At 41.4% G+C, this 21,542-nt stretch overlaps 1 protein-coding gene across 11 annotated transcripts in view; it reads left to right on the top strand.

Moving 5' to 3' along the window:
- The window catches only part of LOC119899130 (receptor-type tyrosine-protein phosphatase delta-like), a 142,855-nt gene that overhangs the window by 110,579 nt on the left and 10,734 nt on the right, over positions 1-21,542 (top strand). For 5 of the 11 annotated variants that reach the window (XM_038713559.1, XM_038713560.1, XM_038713562.1 and 2 more), the window contains 18 exons: positions 408-710; positions 1,882-2,075; positions 2,946-2,972; positions 3,538-3,655; positions 3,956-4,543; positions 4,955-5,049; positions 5,522-5,778; positions 7,336-7,429; positions 8,659-8,883; positions 8,981-9,141; positions 10,062-10,073; positions 10,691-10,803; positions 11,132-11,173; positions 11,652-11,749; positions 13,593-13,716; positions 15,937-16,112; positions 19,051-19,170; positions 20,129-20,283. In XM_038713559.1, coding sequence (XP_038569487.1) covers positions 408-710; positions 1,882-2,075; positions 2,946-2,972; positions 3,538-3,655; positions 3,956-4,543; positions 4,955-5,049; positions 5,522-5,778; positions 7,336-7,429; positions 8,659-8,883; positions 8,981-9,141; positions 10,062-10,073; positions 10,691-10,803; positions 11,132-11,173; positions 11,652-11,749; positions 13,593-13,716; positions 15,937-16,112; positions 19,051-19,170; positions 20,129-20,283 — 2,902 coding nt within the window. The remainder of the gene's footprint in view (positions 1-407; positions 711-1,881; positions 2,076-2,945; positions 2,973-3,537; positions 3,656-3,955; positions 4,544-4,954; positions 5,050-5,521; positions 5,779-7,335; positions 7,430-8,658; positions 8,884-8,980; positions 9,142-10,061; positions 10,074-10,690; positions 10,804-11,131; positions 11,174-11,651; positions 11,750-13,592; positions 13,717-15,936; positions 16,113-19,050; positions 19,171-20,128; positions 20,284-21,542) is intronic. The other 6 variants (XM_038713566.1, XM_038713568.1, XM_038713569.1 and 3 more) reach the window with 3 other exon arrangements.

Below are 21,542 nucleotides of genomic sequence, written 5' to 3' on the forward strand. Positions count from 1 at the left end.
GGCTGTAAGGACAAGTAAGTTGTGGGCAGGTATGTCTGTGTGTTAAAACTCTAGTCAGCGTTTTTGTGTCGCATCTCTTTTCAAGAGCCATTCACTTGTTTTCATTAATCAAACATTTCTACCAAACAGAAGTTGACACCCATCATTCAGTATCTTTGTTCAGCCATCTTGCTTTCTAGTCACAGGGTCATTTTTCGTAAGAGCTTCTGTTCTCCAGTGTTTTGTTTTCATTTTATGTTTCTTTGTCTTTTGTTCTCTGTCTCTCATCTGCTCAATTTCATCCCCGTTCCTTCACGGCAAACCTCATTACCTCACCTCTCTCCCCACCAATGACAACATGCACACACAACCAAATAACATTTACCCAAACAACACCTACTGTGCTTCCTCGAAAACTGGCCAATCAGTTCCTTCAGCACCTCCTCAGGACATCACATGCACCAGTCCTAGTTCTACCAGCGTCCTGGTAAGTTGGGCTCCACCTCCTCTGGAGTTTCAGAATGGCATCATTACAGGATACTCCATCCAGTACTCCACTACTGAGGGCAACAAGATGTCTAAAAGAATTGATGGAATTCCTCCGGAAAGTTCTCCGTATCTCCTGGAAAACCTAGAGAAATGGACTGAGTACGGCATAACAGTACGAGCGCAGACGGAAGCTGGGGATGGACCAGAAAGTTTACAGCTGCTTATCCGCACCGAGGAAGATGGTATGTTCCCAAACAAACCCCTCTGCCTGTCTTAGGATGGTCCGCCCCACTAACAATGGCTACCTCACTAACATAGCACTAATGAGCTCAAAGCACCTTAAACTAACAAGTTTTCGAGCTGCAATCTAAACGGATGATGCATTTAAGAACCACTGTCAGAACCTCTCCTTTATTCCTCCATAACCACCAGAAACTTCCAACTTCCGGATATCTCCTCCTGCCTCTCCCTCACCACTGCTTTCTCTTGTCAACAGCAACCCTTTTTTCTCCAGCAGCCGTTTGTATCCTCTTTTTTTACCAGCATCTTTTTTCCACACTCTACCCTGTCTTCTAAAATCCCCTCTTTTTTGGGAAAAGGGATGGCTGGGATTTGCCACTATATTGTCTACTAACAATACCAGAACAAACACTTTTATTTGGCTGTAGCTGTACCTTGGCCTTTCCACACCTTTCCACCTTTTCTCACTCACCTACTGCCCTTCCAACTCCTCTCCAGTTCATAGACAATTATTTGAACATCTTTAAGCTAACTTTAATTGATGCATTTTATTGTGACTTGGGTAATTTGTAATATTTTCTGCAATATTCATGCTTGATATCCCATACTCCAAATTTCTTCGCTATGAAGTTTTCTGACTTCAGCTTTCTTCAGAGTGCTTATGCGTCAGTCAGTCAGATAGCAAGAGGTGGCTGGAGTTTTTCCCTTTGAGTCTTTTTTGTTTTGTTTTGTTTTGACTTTTGTATTTTTGGAAGAAGTGTAGTTCTTGGCTGCACGAGAGAGGTTTTTCTTGATAACAGTATTTTCTCTTTGACTGCCTGCCACTGTTTATCTGCCCGTGGCAACAAATCCTTTTCTATCTGCCATTCTTATCTTTCTCTACATTTGCTTCTTATCCTCCACTGCTTTTTTCCACCATGTTTTTCCTCAAGCACTCTCATTTTTTACTATTTTGACTTTTTTCCCTGACATCAGTGCAGTTTTAGACTTTTTGGAGGGTTGCATTTTTTTAATTTTTCAGCTTTTGGGTATTTTTTTTTTATCTGCCCCTGAAACCAATCTATTTTTAATTAGAAAATAAACTTGTTTCACTAAAGTGAAGGCCTTTACTTTAGAGGTTTGAGTGTCCATCATCTGTGACCCTTGACCTCTATCCCAAAATGCATTTTTTAGTTCCAAGTGGTCCTCCGCGAGGGGTGGAGGCAGAGACTGTGAACGCCTCGGCTGTTAGGGTGAAATGGCGAGCACCGGCGCCCGAACGGCAGCACGGTCAGATCCGAGGCTACCAAGTCCACTATGTGAGGATGAACTACGGAGAACCTCAGGGTCAGCCCTTCGTGAAGGACATCCTCATAGAGGACTCTCAGGTAACGTTAACATATACTCTCTAAGACCTTATGAACCAATGACCTGAGCCAGGATCTGATGAAGAACTTATGAGCTCCCCCAACACATTGGTTTACCTATTTTATAGATGAGAGAGCCAGCATGTGGCCATCTATTAATGTAGATAAAATAAACTTTTTGCCAGATTTTTTCTTATTCCTTGTCTGCACAACACTAAATATAGCAATCTGTCACAGCTTCTATTAATTTCCTGTCTAACAACTGAGTGTATTAAAAATATTATGAATAATGCCAAATATACGAACATATTAAGCTAAAACCTTCCTTAAGTTTGTTTAGATATTTTGAGACATATATTATTTGCCTTCTTTCAGAGAGACAGATGTGAAGATCAATTACGCTGTCATATCTGCACGTTAAATGAAACTACTAGCTTAAATTAGGATAAAGACTCCAAAAAGGGGGAAACCATTTGCCTGATTTTGTCCTAAGGTAACAAAATCTGCCTATCAGCACCTCTAAAGCTCAAAAATCAACACGTTATATTTTGTTGGTTTAATCCATTTTTAGAGTGTTTATGCTAAGCTAAAGCTAACTAGCTGCAGGCAGTGGCTTCATATTTTAACACATAGACATGAGAGTGGTATCCATCTTCTTATCTCTTAACTCTTGGAAAGGCAGGGAATAAGCGTATTTCCCAAATGTTGAACTATTACTTTAAAATTAACAGAATCTGTCCTTTACATGATCGCTGCTTTGGCTTATGTCTACCAGGCTTCATTTTTTTATCTTGAACATTATTACATTGGCAGTGAAAGCTTTTTGATTATATCCCAAATATTAAGGATTTTTCTCTCTTTTTCTCTTTTCTCTACTGTTCTAACGTTCAGTGGGAAAATGATGAATCAGCTGAATATGTGAGTAACATCCTTCTTTAAGCCTTTTATTTAATGGTAATAACAACAAAGGACAGGGAGTAGATGAGTCATATTTATGAGATTGTAGCTTTAAAATCTCCAATGACCAGTGTGAGGGCTTAAAACCCAGCAGGACATCCCTTTTTCATTTCAGCCTTCTGTTTTCCCCAGGATTTTTAATAAAGGACCTTGAACCACATTTTGAGCTCTGTTGAGGTAATTTGATATAGTTTTGTTGAGGTGATAGCAAACGATATCAACTGCACATTTTCCAAAAGCAGCAGCTAGGTGACAAATGAAAGAAGGAAAAATAACTTCAAAATGTACTTTCTGGCCTCAGAAAAGTATTGTTAGTGTAGAAAGTAGCCGAGTAACTAACTGAAGTGGTATGCTGTCAGACAAAAAGCTCAGAATTGTACCTTTGGTCGCTGTACCTTTTTTGACCACTTTTGAACAGGTTGACACAGACTTTTTATTCAATTGAATTCCCTGCTCAGTGTCCTGAGGGCACACAAAAGGACTTGCCTTTGCTTTGCAGCTGACGGTGCTTTTTGTTGTTCTGCAGGAGGTGGTTCTTGGAGACCTGAAGGCAGACACTTCCTACTCTGTATCAGTGGGGGCTTACACCGCCAAGGGTGATGGCGCTCGCAGCAAACCTGTTTCTGTCTGTAGCGCCCTTCCACGTAAGTGTGTCTACATAGACTCATACACAAACATACAGAAAGACATAAGCACACACACAACTAGTAATGATCTTTGAGACTAAAGCATCACTAATGATCATTAGAGGCTATTAAATCATTAAATTGGTTTATGTCTCTCTCTGTCACACCTTGCTTTGCCAGTAAGAAGTCATTTGGTGCTGTATTAATCATATTTTGCAATTTTGCTTGAGGCCATGAATAATGTGCTTCGCAATTATCCTCTAATTATCTTTTGATCATTCTCTCTCTCTCCTACACTCGCTATTTCCCTCTTTCTAGTGCCTGAGAAGCCCAAACTGATGGTGAGTGCCACTGATTCAGGTACTGCTTTGCTTCAGTGGTACCCACTTCCTAACCCACCCACCCCGCTCCTGGGGTACCGCCTCACCTTTGGCCGCATCGACGTTCTTCCCTTTACGGTAGTGGAGTTCCCCTCCAAGGAGAACCGCTACACCGCCCAGGACATCCACAAGGGAGCTAACTATGTGTTCAGACTCTCTGCCCGTAACAAAATGGGCTACGGAGAGGAGGCTGTAAAGGAAGTGACAACTCCGGAAGACGTCCCAAGTGGATACCCAGAAAATATTATCTTAGAGGAAGCTTCCGCCACCTCCCTCCAGCTGATGTGGAAATCAGTTCCACTAATTGAGCAAAATGGGAAAATTGTGAAGTACTCAGTGCTGTATAAGGATATAAACAGTCGAGGGAACGCCTCAGAAGTTGTGCTGCCCGCTCCAGGGTCGAGTGTTTTGTTGGAGGGCCTGAGTGCCGATACTGTGTATGATGTCAGGTTGTGCGCATTCACAGCTGTCGGCCCTGGGCCTTACAGCCCCAGTGTCCAGTTTAGGACTCAGCGGCTAGACCAAGGTAGGACTAACTCACTTTCTAACAACCCATCTCCATCGCTCAGGATGCAACACACGCTTCCTAACAGAACATTTGTGCATTTGTTGTGCACACTAAGTCCCACATGCACACACACACACTCAGACACACAACATCTGGTGACAACATCCTAAGTGTCCTTTTTCGTTGTCTTGTCACTGTAGTCTTAGACCCAACGTCCTTTTCCCAAATCAAGGTAAGAGTCTTGGGTGTTGGGCGAGTATCCCTGTCCAGTCAAACTCACTGTGTGTTGATCAGAGCAGATAGCTAGCTTGAGACTGGTACTAGAGAGTGATACACAGGTAAGGCCCTTACGTTTGGTTCAATAGAGAGGTTAACAGATACTGGAATCATATTCATGTTCTTTTTTGTTTTATTTTTCTTTTCCCTTAGTTTTTGCCACCAACTTCAGAGTAAAGGCTGCCATGAAGAACTCTGTTCTGCTGTCCTGGGAGATCCGAGACAAGAACCCTGCCCAGCCATTCACTGTGAGTAAATTTGCATTTTATCATGGTCAGGTCTCAGGTCAGGTCTCAGGTAGTGTACAAATAATCAAAGGCTGAATACATTTTGGGGAAAACTGTAAATTCATTGCTTGTTTTTCTCTGTGTTAGGTTGCTTTTAATGAATTTCAACTTCCTGTTTCATAATTGATAAAGCCTTGAGCTGCTGGAAGACTTTTAATGTAAAATAGATAGAGGAAGTGTGTAGTTTGCACCAACAACAGAATATTAACAACAGGCAAAAACACAGAGACTTTGTACTAATCAAATATACCAATAAAACAGAAGAAATTAAAAAAATACTATCCTCTGTGAATTAAACACCTGGTTCTTTCTGTTGAGGTAAATAAAGGCATCAGGCACTATTTGAGAACTGACAATATGTGCTGCATTGTGTGTTTTACCCTGTGTCGTATGCAATCTAACTCTGAAACTATGTGACCTACCGTGTGTCCAGATCTTGTATGGAAAAGGCCAGTCTGTGGAAGTAGACGGGAAGCAGACTCAGAAGCTGATCACTGGCTTGGAGCCAGACACCCAGTACTCCTTTCTGCTAACCAACCGGGCCAACAGCGCAGGGGGTCTGCAACACCGTGTCACCGCCACCACCGCCCCTGACATCCTAAAAACCAAGCCCATGGTGGTGGGAAAGACCAACGCAGACGGCATGGTGACTGTGCAGCTTCCAACTGTGCAGACCACAGCCAAAGTCAGGTAGTGATTATGGATAGGTTAAGGAGAGTAAAAACATGGTTTATTGTAATCTCTAAATGTAAGTAGTTTTAATAGTAACCTGTCCAATTAGGTTGTTTACAAATGAATTGTTCTATAGACCCTGTGAGTTAATTCCTCTTCTTCCTCCTGCTGCTGCTTTTCATTTACTGGTCTATCAGGAGGGATTTCTCTCAGTTGGCAGCAAAGCAAGTCTGAGAAACTCCTACAAGAGGCCAAATGAAAGCACAAAGCTGATAATCTCATCTGCTTTTTGTAACCAAGAACAAATAAAGATACCAAGTGAAAGCAGTCCTTTAGCCTTGAAGCACAACCTGAATCATAACAGTGCTACTCACATGTTCTCATAGCCTTTTTCCTGCTGTGTGTCTCTATCACATTAGAAGCGTTTGGAGGTTGTTTTTTTATAGTCCCAAACAGCATTTTTCTCTTTGTCTCTACTTTTACAGTAGGTGCTTGGATTCAGGATAGTTATACAAACTATAATCAGCTGGCTGTTTAAATTATTTACTACTTTACTACAATTGTGATTAGTTATTTGGACACTTCTACATCAATCAATTCTCTAAATACCAAATTGCTAGATTTAGGAACATATCATTTTATCTTGCTTGCTTTTTCAGCTTTAGAGACGAAACAAATTCTCATTTTCTCATATTTGACATAAATAAACTTTCTACTGTATCACTCACCATAGTAGTGTATGCTAAAGTGTAAACTTGGAGTACTGGAGTGAGTCATCTATTGAGGACCCATGGATAATTTTGGTGTCAGTGCCCTCATTACTCAACGGGTGCATACAGTCTGACCGCTTCTGAAAACTTCCCCTACTCCAGTGATATTCTTGTTTTTGTTTCACAGATGGCATCAGACATGGCCCTCTGTGTCAAAAACAAGCACACTTCTTAGATTTAGAGTATGGTGTCACAGCTGCTGCTGCAGAAATATTCTGTTTTAATATTACAATACTACGTAGTTATTTTAAAGCAGAACACTAAAGGAATAGTTAAACATTTTAGCAAATATCCATATTCACTTATTCACATATTTGTGCTGAGAGTTAGGATTGAGACCACCCTCATGTGTGTACGGTAAATACGAAACTACCGCCGGTTAGTTTAGCATTTGAAACTGCTAGCCTGACACTCTCTAAAGATCAAACTATGCCTACAAGCACCTCTTAAAAACAATAATTAAACAACTGGACTAAACTAACTAAACAAAAGTGATGGGCTATGTTAATTAGTGAGCAGATTTTGTTAATTTTGAACAGACCTAGGTTAGCTGTTTCCCCCAGTCTTTATGCTAAGTTAACTTGGTGCTTGATGTAACTTCACATTCATGGTACAGACATGAGACGCGGGTTCAATCTTCTTATCTGACTCGACAAAAAAGGAAATAACTGTATATGACCAAATGTCAAACTATTCCTTTAAATATCAGAGCACTGATGTTTCTTCAGTTACTGAAATATTAAAAAAAAGCCATAGTCTATGGTATAATTCCTTAAAACTAAGCTCAGTATATGCTGTATTTCAGGGGTTACTATGTGGTGGTGGTGCCACTGAAGAAGCAGAGAGGAGGGAAGTTCCTGAATCCCTGGGAGGAGCCTGACCAGATGAACCTGGATGAGGTGAGACATGCAGCAGACAGGATATTATACCAATAAATAGCTAAATAATGGCCATAATAAAGAGCTTATTATGATGTACTACTGATCTTGAGGGGAATGATGATGATGGTGATCAGGGCAATGGTGATTACTATTAAATATGAGATACAGATTAATATTGAATCTCAAATGCACTCTTTGATTACTTAAATCCAAAGACTTGTGAACAGCCACAGTACCAGAAATGGCTTTTCAGTCTTTACCTCGTATATAGACTGATAAATGCAGTTGCAATGTTATATAGTATATTGTTGGCCAGCTATAGACTGGCCACGGCCATTAATCCTTATGTATTTCAACTTAACATTGTCATTTTAATTTTTAGATATTTTTTTATGTGCGTAAATTAATTGTCTATGTGCACTTTTGTTTGGCACTTGAGGGCAGAATAAACTACTTTTAAACTGAATTGAATTGAATTCTCAAGTCACATAAACAAAGAATAGTTGCTGAGTTTACTGGCAGGGATTTTTTCACCTCTGTTGTATCAGACTATTTGTATCTTGTTATGAGAAGGTAGACAACCTTGTCATCTACTGCCTGTTCAATCCAAGCATTACTTTCACCTAGCATTTCCCATCTTATTCCACTTCCTGCCTTTTTCTAAAGACTTCATCACCTCATCACACTGTTCTGAAAGCACATTCATGTGTGTGAGATTAGTTTCAATAGAGCTTTTATGTGTCCACAGTCTCAGTGGATAAATACGTTAGCAATTTAGTTGATGATGGAGACATTTGTGCTTGTGGGTGATGATGCTTTATACAGCCCATTGTTCCTTCGCTGATGGGTTTTTGTGTGGGATGAAATTGCCAAAACTGCCGTTCTTTTCCAAAGCGTTTTCTCAGGAAACCCAGGAATACAATCTCTAAATATTAAGCAAATGTGTTTGTGGGAAAATAATTTTACAATTTCAAAGAATGACTAGATTGCTCTTACTGTATCAGAGAAAGTAAATTGTTGATTTGCAGTGTGATTGATGGCCTTTCATGTTGCACTATGTTTGAACTTGGCATATATTAGATGAAAAATATAATCAGTTGATGCTGTTGTTCCCCCATTTTTAATATTTTTCTCATCTTTTCTGTCAAACCCATTGCTGCCTTTGTTTAATTTCCCCCTCCATCATCTCCGCCTCCCTCTCCCCTCTTTGTCCCTGTCTACCTGTCCTCTGTTTTCTTCCCTTTCAGCTCCTGAAAGAGATCAACAGGACCAGTGTCAGTCGTGCCCTCCGCATCCGCAGACAGGCTGGCCAGTCAGATCCTAAGGCCTATGTCACTGCTCACTTTAAAACCCTACCCCTAGAGTTCACACTAGGTGATGGGCGAAACTATGGTGACTTCCGCAACCGTCCACTGCAGAACGGACAGGAGTATGTTTTCTTTGTGCTTGCACTGCTAGACCTCTCTGAGAATGTGAGTAAAAACACAAACACCCACACACACACACCATCTAAATGCAGTTTTGTCTAATTTATATGCTAAAATGCACTAAAACCACTTTGTCCTCCAGACTATGTACGCCACTAGTCCCTATTCTGACCCCGTGACCTCATCGGATGTGGATCCTCAGCCGATCGTAGATGAGGAAGAGGGTCTATTGTGGGTGGTGGGGCCTGTGCTGGCTGTCATCTTCATTGTCTGCATCGTCATCGCCATTCTCCTCTTCAAGAGGTAAGGGCAACGTGATGGAGCTAGGAAGATTTTTAAATGGTTTAATCAAGTATTGGATTGGTGAGAGAAGGGAGAAGGAAATCATGAAGAGACAGGGTGAAAGATTAAGCGTTTTGGTGAATATGAGGTAAAGAAAAATAATTATAAAGGCAGCTTACATCTTCACAGAGGGGCAACAGATACTCAATAGGGATTAACTTGTTTTCATTTCCAATTTGGCTTGTTTCTCCTCTCTCTATTCAACTCAAAATATGTGTGTCAAAGTCTGACACTATGCGCCCCCTTCTCAGTGTCCCCAGTCTACTGTAATGTCAGAAAGAATTGATAGGGCTACATGAAGTAGTCATAATAGAAGATTATTATTTATGAAACACAAGTTCTCAACGCTGTTTTTTCTGTAATCTGTTCTTAAACTCTATATACAGGAAGTTAGCCAACAAACCAGATAGGGGATGATAACATTATCACCCACTAGCATTATTCATAATAATCATCTGTTCTTCTGGCTAGAGCTATGTTAATGCACATAATAAATTGCTGTGACTGATTGTGGCATTGCAAAAGTATTAACCTTGGTTGTAATAATATGTTCATAAGCCCTGGAGTGTAACCTGTGGTGATCCACAGCCATTAAAGTCTCACTTGTGGCCAATTTGCATTTTGCAACATATTTCCACTTTTTTGTTATATAGAAGATGTCACAGTTAGAGGGTGCACTGTGAGATGATGTGTATGTGGTGTGTATGGGATCAGGCTTATGTTTGTGTCTGTAGGAGGTTCTTTTTAACAACTAAACTAGTTTTAATGATGAAGTTCAAGTTCAGCCCTGTTGTCCCTGATGTTTTTTGATTGGACACTAATGTTATTCATCCTTGTCTGTTTTGTTTTTTTTATCTGCTCTTCTCCCTGTTTGGATCCAGCAAACCTGACAGGTAAACAAACACCACCTATTACCATTTCCTCTGTCCTACAGGGGTGTTTTCTTTAGAAAGCCTTTGCAAAGAATGCTTTGGATAATGGATCCCATTAGTGTCAGGATTCACTTGATGTTGCTTTGATTGCATAGTAATCTACAGTGTACTGGATCAATTGTAAGCTGGAAGTTATACAATTGTAAATATTGAGACTGCACTGCAAAGTTTGTTCATGCCAATGATTTTAACTAAAAGAAGGAAAGAAAATGTGAAAATAGATTACATAGATAAGCCTGGCAGTCTCAGCCACAGTCAGTGTGAAAAAGCAGACACCCATCTCCTTCCCAGCCAATGACCCCGTCATTAACATATAAAAAGCACTAAACCAGCAGTCAACCAAAGCTCTGGTAGAATTTGAAACAGAAATTTCCTGAAAATTACAGCTATCCCTGTAAATGTCCAAGGAGAAATTTTATGTGGCTCACTCTGGTCTATTTATTCAAACACAAAATCCCCAGAATTGCAGCTATGCGTACGTTTACTAATCCCCACATTTCCCCTCATTCAGCCTTTTTTTCATGCAGTAAAAGGTTCAGTTCATCAGGTAAACGCTGTGTGTTGATCTGTTATTCCAGGAAAAGGGCAGAGGCCGAAGGCAGGAAGGGCAGTTTCCCCTGCAGCAAAGCCATGTCGTCCCACCATCCCACTGACCCTGTGGAGCTACGCAGAATCAACTTCCAGACTCCAGGTAAAGTAGACACAGCTGTACACACACAAGCACAAACACCACGTGTGGTTTGATGAGTGATTTTCAAAGTCTTTGTTGTATTTATAAGATTAACTGTGTCCAAGGAAGGTTAAATCAAGGGCAACTAGACTTGGTTGAACATACTTGAAGATGCTTCGCCTCTTATCCGAGAGGTTTCAAGAAGCCTTTAGGATGAGAGGCGAAACGTCTTCAGGTACCTTCAACCAAGTCCAGTTGCCCTTGATTTAGCCTTCCTTGGAGAACTATGACCTGGATGACTGAGAATCTTCACAGACAAGATTAACTGTTATGTTCTTTCCCTTTTCAGCCTATCGTGTATCAGTGTACCGTGGTTATCGCCGTTTGTCAAGTTAGTTGATCTTAGTCCACCATAGATCTCTTCTTTCTGCTGTCTTTCTTTCTTTCTTTCTTTCTTTCTTTCTTTCTCTTCCCCATATTCATGCTAACTAACCTTCCATCCCATATAGGACGAAGCTGCTTGAACTACATTTCATCAAAATGTCTCTGGAATACATCTATAAAAATTCCCCCTTCCCCCAAAAAACTAAATTTTTAACTGCCTGTGTCTTATTCACCAGCAGTGTGCATATACTCTGAGGACATGTTGCTGTGCCTCAGTAACTTCCACAACACGCACATTGTTCTTTCTGTCTGTCTGGAGAGAAAATGGTCATTTAACAATAAAAACACTTCCATTTGCTTCCTCCACTGACTACGGACACTAAACAACACCTCCTCTGAGAATCCTTACTCTTAACATTTTCCTCCAAAAGAGTTCAGTTGTACATGTATCAAATGGCCTCTTTTTTGATTTCTGTGCTCGGCAGGCATGGCAAGTCACCCGCCCGTCCCCATCTCCGAGCTGGCAGATCACACTGAGCGCCTCAAGGCAAACGACAATCTCAAGTTCTCTCAAGAGTACGAGGTAGGAATGCTGATTATCTATCCCTGAAAATCTTTAACTTGGGAAATTCATCTGGTTTTGATGCAGTCACACACATATTTATCGTTGACTCGTCATTTCTTTGCTCAGATTCAATTTCAGTGGTGAGCGCTGTAGATTGGGCCTCACTTAGTCTCTGCAGTGAAGTTGCATTTTGATTCGTCTTCACAGAACAGTACAAGATAAAGCGCATTTTCCTCTCTCTACTGTCTTGTTGTTATCTATACAAATATAAGGGGGAAATTGAAATTGCAAGCTCAAAGAGAGTTTGCTTACAGCCAGATGTTTATCGAGCCCTCATTTCTATTCTCTTGTGGAGAAAGAAGTAGAAACAGAGATACTAATAAAGAGGCAGCGACAGAGAGCAAACTCACCAAGAGATACAGGAAGCAAGCTGATTAGTTTTCGTCCAAATTGCAACACAGTTAATCTGGAACAAAAAGGCATCTTCTCGGAGATAACAATGTGCCTGAACTTGGTGTGTTGAACTGTGGCACTAAATAAGAAAAAAAACACATCAGTAGAAATATTTCCCAACATGCAGGCTGTGCAGCAAATTGTGCTAGCATTACAATGAGCTCCACAGAGAGCTATTAAAGGACTAAAAATGTTTTTCTTTTTCTTGCAAAAAAAAAAAAAATCAGTTTAGACCAACGGCCTCTGGGTGAAGAAGGAGACATAAGGCTCTAATTGGATACCACAAGAGAGATACAAATTGTGTGTGACAGAGATATGTATATAGAGGACGACAAGGACACATTATGCAAAGAGTAGAAAAACAGAGCAAGGATGTTTGAGGGAGAAAAGCGTCGAGAGAGAGGATAAAGAAGGGTGGTAGAGACAGTGAGGGAGAAGTCGTATGTAATTGTGGTGTGAGTTGGAACCACTCTGTTGAGCCTCACATTCTCTCTGCATGACTGTGTGCTTTGTTCAGTGCTGAACCCCTAACGAGGGAACAAGAGCGATGGATGGAGGAGGGATTGAGGGAGAGAGAGAGAGAGAGGCCAGAAATGATTGCGGTGTAATAATCAGACACACATGATGTTGGGCAACTCGCGGAAACCAGTCTCAAACACACATAGGCGCACACATACACACACATACGTACATGCACTCATCCAGTACCACTCCCGTCCATTTGTTCCCCAACCAAACCATAATTATGTGTCGTATAATATTCAGAATTGCTAAATTGCTTTGGCTCTCTCCTCTTTCGTCCCTCTCCATTGACAGCCCCGTAATGACCTCATGTCTGCCTCTCCCAGCTAACAGCAATGGTTACACTGTAATTACCCTCCAGGAACTTTATGTGTTGGTCTAACACAACCATCCTTTCTCTCCCAGAGGAATTTATTGCATTTTTATCATCTTTCTGTAGTAGCTTTTTTTTTTGTCTAAAGCAGAAAGCCCCTACATCGCTGTTGTTTCTTGAAAGAGGATATCCTGTTTGCTGACATTCTCGTCCAAGTTCCATAATACCTTGTTAATTTTCAGTATATACTTGGTTTTTAATGGTGTGGTTCTGCTGCAGCAACACTGGACAATGCTTGTAAGCTCAAGTTTATAGAATTGTCCAGTTCTTGCTTTTATAGATGCCATATTCTGCATTTATAGGCAGATTGGCATATCCTTGCCAACACTAAATTTAAAGTGGTAATGTTTATAGCGTATGCATGATGTTACTGTAGAGTCAGACAGTACATGCAGGGGTTCGAAAGGGGTTCAAACTTATTTATTCTCAGTTTCTTTGGAAAGTGAGCTCTGATTGATCAATATGAACATTTTAATCTAAGTAAAAAAAATGACTGTCTTTTGCATCTTGTAGTCCATCGACCCCGGTCAGCAGTTCACATGGGAGAACTCCAACTTGGAGGTCAACAAACCAAAGAACCGCTACGCTAACGTCATTGCCTATGATCACTCCCGGGTTATACTCTCCAGCATTGAGGGTAAGACACACCGCCAGTGTGTTTGTGTGCATATATGGGTGTGTGTGTCTCTGCACTCTTGTATGTATATCTTTGTGAGGACATTTTTAGGAAGTGAGGGCATTTTGGTTCCTCACTTCTTTAAAGGGCTGTCTCAGGTTTATGGTTTGGTTTCAGGGTTCAGTTCGGGTTAGGTTTTTAGATTGGGCATGTTGTTGTGATGGTTAAGATTGGGAATAAAAGAAAGGGAGTCATAACGAGATTATGTCAACGAGAATCGTCACAAGTAAAGTACATACATGTTTGTTTTAGATTGTATGAATCTGAGAGCTTCTATCCATGAGGGATTTTAATAGTACATAGTACATTTCATTGCCAATTCCCACACAACACATTCAAAGAGCCATTATTTCAGGATTCAGACAAACTGCTGTGTCTATACCCACTGTGTTACCACATCATACGATTGATATGGTCTCTCACTTGAACATTTTAATGTTTATGGAGATAAATTAGATACACACTTTATTTATAGCCTATTTACTGATATATTACCATGCTGCGCCCATTTCACTGGATTTGATAAATGGTCTAAAATAAGTAGAAAAATAGTCTCAGTCCTGTTCTCAGTGTGCGTTCTGAAGCGCACTCACCCACCTCAGCTGGGAAAGACCTGAGGCAGAGAAACTGGCAGCTCCACTGTGGAGAGAGGGAGGCAGTGGGAGGCCAAGCCCAAACAGATGAGCCTTATCTGGGCAGAGCATGTGTGAGCAGCCCTTCCACCCACGCCTGTCCTGGAGCCCTGGCTGCCTGGCATTCTTTCAGCTTAGAAAACACGTATACTCTTGAGTATGTCCAAACACACAAACACACACACACACACACACACACACATACACACACACACACACACACACATGCACACATACATACTCTACTATAGATTCAAAACACATGCCCAGGATGTGCACAAGCATAGATATGTACTTTAGCACCCCGGCTCCTCCACACATGCTCATGAACTCACACTCTCTGCCAAGCCAGTGTAGCCACCAAGTGACTGGAAGTGTGTGTGTCTTTTGCTCTAGTCCCTTGCAATAAAGTTGTGGCACATCAAAGCGTTTAGCCAAGCTGTCTTTGAAAGACTGAGGTTGATAAACATATGTTCGAAGCTCTTCTTACTGCCTGTCCCCATCCCATTTAAAATAAGTTGTGTAAGCACCCGGTACTCCTGCCCAGTCATTTAAATGCGTGTTTCCCCACTGTGTGTATGTGATGGTGGCTTGGGGTTTTGTGACTGTATGGAACTAAGTTGTGTTTATAAACTAAGCTGCAGGAATAGAATCAGAGTTTCTTTCTTGTCTGGTTTCTACTGTTTGCTCATTGACTTCTATCTTTTTAGATGTAAACTACCATCAGACGACTCAAAAGGAGTTTTGTGTCCCACTTCGGCAGAATCGGGTCACGGCTGAATGCACGTGTGCACGTCTGTGTGTATGTCTGTGTGTGTACTTTGGTGTTTTGGTGTGTGTGTGTGTGTGCATGTTTGAGCTATGACTCAGTGATTTTTGGGATTATGGTATTAGGCCCCAGATGAGCAGGACTGATCCTAAATCAAACACACACAGACGGTCTCTCACATCACACACAGACACACATACACACAATCCCTTCCAGGACAAGCGGTGTCAGCCGAGTCTTACACAGAGACGGCCTTACAGTCATATTGCCATTCAAAGCGACACATCCAGAGTATACTCAGATTAGGCCCGTGATCGTCTTAGCTTGTATTATAAAACAAGACGGCTGAACAATCCAACACCAAAGGATGCTTGGCCCTGTGAAAACATTAATCTCCCGGCCATGACCTCATATGAATCACACCCTTTATTACTGGGACATAAACCTGCTTTCATGCTTTCAGTAGACTTTAAATAATCCATATAGATTATTTCACCATAAATCAGAATAAGAATCAGGTTCATCTGCAAAGAAAATTACATTGAGTGTTGCTGAGTGATCAGTGCAGAAGGCCTAAAGCCATTCATCATACATATGATGCAGTGGATAGACATGAACGCCAGTGGCATCTATTTCACCCACCTGCTCCCCTCTGTTTATTCTCTCCTTTCTCTCCCACCTCAATCCGTCACAATCCATTCTCCTCCTCACCTCGCACACATCTCTTTCCATTTGCTTTCCTTCGACCTCCCTAACTTCCACTTTTTCCTCATTTTGCAGGTGTCCCAGGCAGTGACTACATCAACGCCAACTATATTGATGGCTACCGCCGTCAGAATGCCTATATCGCCACTCAAGGATCCCTCCCAGAGACCTTCGGGGACTTCTGGAGGATGGTCTGGGAGCAGCACACAGCCAACATTATCATGATGACCAAGCTGGAAGAGAAGTCACGGGTAAGAAAAAGGGGATGGAAGAACATGGGAGTATGGGACAGCAAGGACAGGGAAGCACAGCACTAAGCAAACACAATATACTGTTGCCCAAGGGAAGAGAAGCGAAGATGAAGGAGCACTATGATAGTATAGGCCACTTTAGGATAGCAAATATTAGGACGTGATATAATATTAAGACACATTTGTGGGCAAAGGGCTGGGATTGGACAACAGATGGGAGGTTAGCATACTACAGAAGGGGGAAGTATATACCGTGGTAGATTAGCATAGGGATCTGTAGGATAGCATAGACTACAAAGGTACTGTAGAATAACACAAGACATTGTGGAATAAATGGTACTACAAACACTACTACAGTCTTTACATCCTGACAGATGTTTTGTTTATGAAGCAAGTGGGCCAGGCCTTTATTTCCTTCTCACTGTACATTAGCGAGCGTGTTATGTAGTAGTCACTACATGCTGTACATGGCAGTGCATTATTTCTTCGGTTTAGCTGTAGCAGCCTGCTTTTCACACGTTTTTGGAGGAAACGTTGTGGAGGTCAGTAATTCTTAGAAGAACAGCAGTGACACGTAGTGTGAAGCCCGGATGTTGCACTGCCAGCACAGAAAAGCATAAAGCATGTTCACTGTTAGAATAGGACTGGTTTTGGTAGATAGTGGGGTTAAGAAGAACAGGGAATGATGTAGAAGAGTTTGGTGTGTCTGGCTGAGCCTGAATAAAAACTGTAGGATAAAGGTGAGAAGTGCAACAATGATTTTTCAACGTTAATTTACAGTAAAGTGAGAGAAATACTGAGAGCAGTGAGGGGGTACAAGACAGACCTGGACAGGACAGGACATTCATCTTTTAGGATGTGGAAAGACGGTAGAGGATTTAACAGAACGGGAGAGACAAAGAGAGGGCACGTCATGCAGCACAAAAATAGTTTACAAAATAAACCAAAAAGCAGCTAGTATCATAATGGTGACGAAGCTAAAAGTGCGAGTGAGAAGTTAGAGTGGATAGCACAAGATGTCATGTAGTTGATCCGAATAGAAAAGAATACAGTATAATATAATGAAGTAGAATGGTGAGCAAGACCTGGGGGAATTACAAGTGCAGCTAAATTGGGGTTTGGTAATGAATTACAAAATCATTTAGCTTGAAGGCATTTAGTTGTTAACAGAATGTGCGCTTGAGTAAAAATTCAATGTAATGGGAATGTCATGTTAGAATAAAATGAACAAGAATGGCTTGAGGTATGAATCATGATTAAGTGCTAACCAATTGTGTCCGGAGCCCTGTTCAGAAAATGATCCTTTCCTCTCATCTGTGCTTCTTTTCCTATTAACCTGTGTCCTGTGTTAAAACTCTGTTTCCTTTTACAACTTTTTCCAACTGTCTCTGTTGTGTCTGTTTGACCCTCAGATGCCCTCTTATTTCTTCTCTAAGGCAAGACATCTCTTTCTCTCCTTTGCTAATCCCTTTTAAAATGCAATCTCACCTCACATGGTTTTCTCCTTACCTTTTTTTTCTCTATTCAGTGCCCTTTTTTTCTGTGCAATAGCCAGTGCATTGAGTGAGAATGCAGCATTTATTTTCAACTCACCACAAAGGCGCTCATAGTTAAATTGGTCTGAAATGGGTTTTATTGTAACCACTGCAGTTGAGAAACAGTGCACATTAGTGTCTACAGTTTGCATGATCACACCCACACCACTGTTTTTCTATCTTCCTATCTAGTGGTTATGCAGCAGAGGATGTAGCTATTAAAGAAAGAGTTTTTTTTCACATGCTGGCTACATCATCACGAGTTGGGGGAAATGATTTAATCTCATTTAACACCTTTCAACATTATGCCATTAGGTGTTTACGCGTTAACAACACAGATGATCGCAGATGGTCCCACTGTGGGAATTTTGCCAGAATCCTTCCTTTTAGCACCAATCAAACCACAAAAAAGCAGGTCGCAGTTATGTTGTTAGCCCATATATCAATGCATAATATAGTCTTCACACCAGGCATTTACTGCAATCCTGTTTAGTCTTTGGCAGTGGTCTGGCCCCCCTACGTGGACGACCATTCCTGTCCCCACAGTGTCTCAAGGTCTGGTGGGAAAACAACAGTTGAAAAGCTGTAATTACAGCCTGAATGTCCCGGGCCAAAACGCATAATCCCCAGTCTGGAGCAGTGGAATGCAGAGCGAGCTGAGCTGAGCTCCCTGCTGTCTTTGATGTGAGGACTGGAGGGATCAGCACATAACGTTTGGTTTGGCCTGATTCTGCCAAGGCCCTCCAACCCCCATCCATTTCCTCTGGGATTTTTTTCCTCTCTCCTCTGTGGTCTCCAAGGCTGAGCAGAAGAACTACAAATATGCCCTCCTTATATGGGGCAATTCTAGGTATTTCAGTGGTTATGGATGCTGAGATTTGGGGTGTAGCTTTGTAGGGTTTTGTGAAGTTGGAATGTAGGGCGATGTAAAGCTGAACTGTGAGGGTTGAACTTTAGATATAACTTGGCTTTTCCAGCTTTGTGGTGGGTCTTTGTGAGAGCCCACCAACCTATGGCAATTTCATGCCACACAGTTTTCTACTATTTGAGACAATGCAGGATCACACCCCAGAAAACAGAACTCTTTCTCCTCACTATCTCTCTCTCTCTGTCACTCTTCACCCCACACACTTACTAAAACCTCTTTCACACGCTGGGTCCTCACTACTATATATGCACATTTTTTCCGTACATAACTCTGAATTTTGTAAACTCACTCTCTGATCTGCTTCAACACTCTCCTCCTTTTTCTTTCTGTTTTTTTCTTTATTTTTTTTGCATCTGTACACTTTCACACGCACCCAAGTCAGCTCCCTCTTTCTCTCTTCTTTCACAAAAAAAAATGTAAAGACGTATACAAACTGCTCTGCATCTCTCACAGCTTCTTCCCTCTTCCCTTGTAGGTGAAGTGTGATCAGTACTGGCCAACACGGGGCACAGAGACCTACGGCCTAATCCAGGTCACTCTGCTGGACACAGTGGAGCTGGCCACCTACTCTGTCCGGACCTTCGCTCTTTACAAGGTAACATGACATGTGCAGTGGAGCGTAACAGGGTTGTGTGTATATTGATCTGTCGAAATATTTATCCATACTAGTTTGCGCTTGATTGAGGTCACGTCACAGTTACTTTGTCATACATCATTGATCCTTCCAATGAGATTTAAAGTGAGTTGTGACATAATTGTGGGCCTATTTTTTCTCGGAAGTACTTGTTGAATAGAAAAAAGCAAATGTCTCAATTATTGTCTCACCTAAAATTGATCATATGTCTGGTTCAGTAAACCAAAAGTAAATTCATAGAGTTTGTTCACATGTGTATGCTAGCCTTGAATTGTTGCTGCACATTTTGAAGGAAAGATCTGGTGATGTTCTATTTTTCTTATTCTTATTTTCTTATTGTCAACAAATCCCAGGAAAACAACAAAACAATGAATTGATCCTACTAGCAAGAGTTGTCGGCGTAACCATAGCCTGATGTAATGCAGTTTATTCCTCTGTGCCACAGACCTCTATTGTTGCTCAAAAACTATTAAAAACACATCATTGACTGTTGTTCTAAGTGACATGTTCCTTTATTATCATGAACATGGGCAATGTAGTTATTTTGAGTCAATCTCACAGCTCATCCTGCCTCCATAAATACTCACTGGGCCACCAAAGGTGTATTAATCCATGGTTGAAAATAACCCCACAAATAAGCAATTTACTTTTAGTAATATTTCCCAAACCGTTTTATGATATTATTGAGCTCCTTTTCAAAAATGGAACTATATACTGTATTTGTGACCTGTTTTTAAAGATTTACATCTTCAGTAGGAATGAATGGGCCAGGAGCTGAGTACCACAGAGAGGGTAGGGATGTCTGAAAGTATTGAAAGGCAGACTAAAACATTGTGGATTCTGGTCTTTTCATGGAACACTATATGTTGTTGAAAGATTTAGAGTAACACCAGCTTTACCTTTTAACACACTTATCCAGAGCGGCTCCAATGAGAAGCGTGAGGTTCGTCACTTCCAGTTCACGGCCTGGCCAGACCACGGGGTGCCTGAACACCCTACACCCTTCTTAGCCTTCCTGCGCAGGGTCAAAGCCTGCAACCCGGCAGATGCAGGACCCATGGTCGTCCATTGCAGGTGTGTTTGTGTGTGTGTGTGTTTTTGTCGGTGCTTCATCCATATTTTTATTGCTTTAGGTTAGACATTCTTGTAATTCACTGTACCAAAATAAATCCTAAAATCACCAAGGGAGACAATCCCTGTCCAAAGTCCCTGACCAAAAAGAAAATGATTTGGTCCTTAACTCTGTGTGTGCTTGTGTGTGTGCACTTGCATAAAACACTTATGTGTTATTTTGGGTTTTACTTGGCAGCATAATTTTCAAAAGCCAAAAAGTCTGTGAAAATCAACAAGAGTCCAAGAGCACTTGTATAAGATCATTCATAGGTCCTGAGCTGAAATGAGATTGACCTGCCATTATGCAAACCCCAAACCATCCTCACTGGCTCAGACACCCACATTCCTCCCTTAACAACCTCCATCATCTGTAAGGTTTAACAACAGCAGCAACCGCCATGCTGACTCTGTTTTCCATAAGTAGCATTCAGTGTTGACTATTTACCGTTTAAGCTGGTGGTAGATCAGGGTTCATAAGTTTATATTCAAATGAGCTGTTGTCTGAGCAGCAGGACGCTCATGCGTTAGTTGGAAACTTGTCATTACAGTCTTGGCACAGTGGTGAGCTGCAGAGCTGGAATGAAGCTGCTATTCACTCTTACCAGCGAGTGAAGGAGAGAAGAAGACGGAAGGTAGTGGAGGGAATATGGAGCAGTAGCTCTCAGGAGGAAGAATTAGCGAGGTATAGATGTGGAAGGAAGAGAGAGAAAGGAAGAAAAATGGGGATTGAGAGATGATTGAGAGGGAGAGTTAGCTAGGGACTGGGAGTTAGAGGAGGAGATATGTGCAGAATGAGAGAAGGTGAGGTCGAATCCAGGACACGGTGAATGGAGATGATGAATTAAAGAAAAGAGAAAGTGGAGAGAAAATGGAGTCTAAAAAAACCCCTACAAATGTGAGAGTGAAAAAGTGGCGGGGCTGGTGTGAGAGTGTTGGAAGGGTACTTATAGTGAAGATAGAAGAGGCAGGGAGATGAGGGCGGGAGGGGGGTGAAAAGGTTGTCAGGAGAGGAGCTCTTCCTAATCTTCCGTAGCAGTCAGATGGAGTATCTAACAGGATTATCAGTCAAATTTAATTATCCTGGCAAAACTCCATCATAATGTGCCTTAACATATCAAGCAGCGCCTCTATCAAACAATGGACCGAATTTCATTCCATCTGAACAACACCACACACTAGTGTACGCGCACACACTTGTACACACTGATATTAATTTAACA

Source organism: Micropterus salmoides, unplaced genomic scaffold (assembly GCF_014851395.1).
Source record: "Micropterus salmoides isolate LMB-PRFRI ecotype aquatic unplaced genomic scaffold, ASM1485139v1 Ms_hic_scaffold_12, whole genome shotgun sequence".
NCBI lineage: Eukaryota > Metazoa > Chordata > Actinopteri > Centrarchiformes > Centrarchidae > Micropterus > Micropterus salmoides.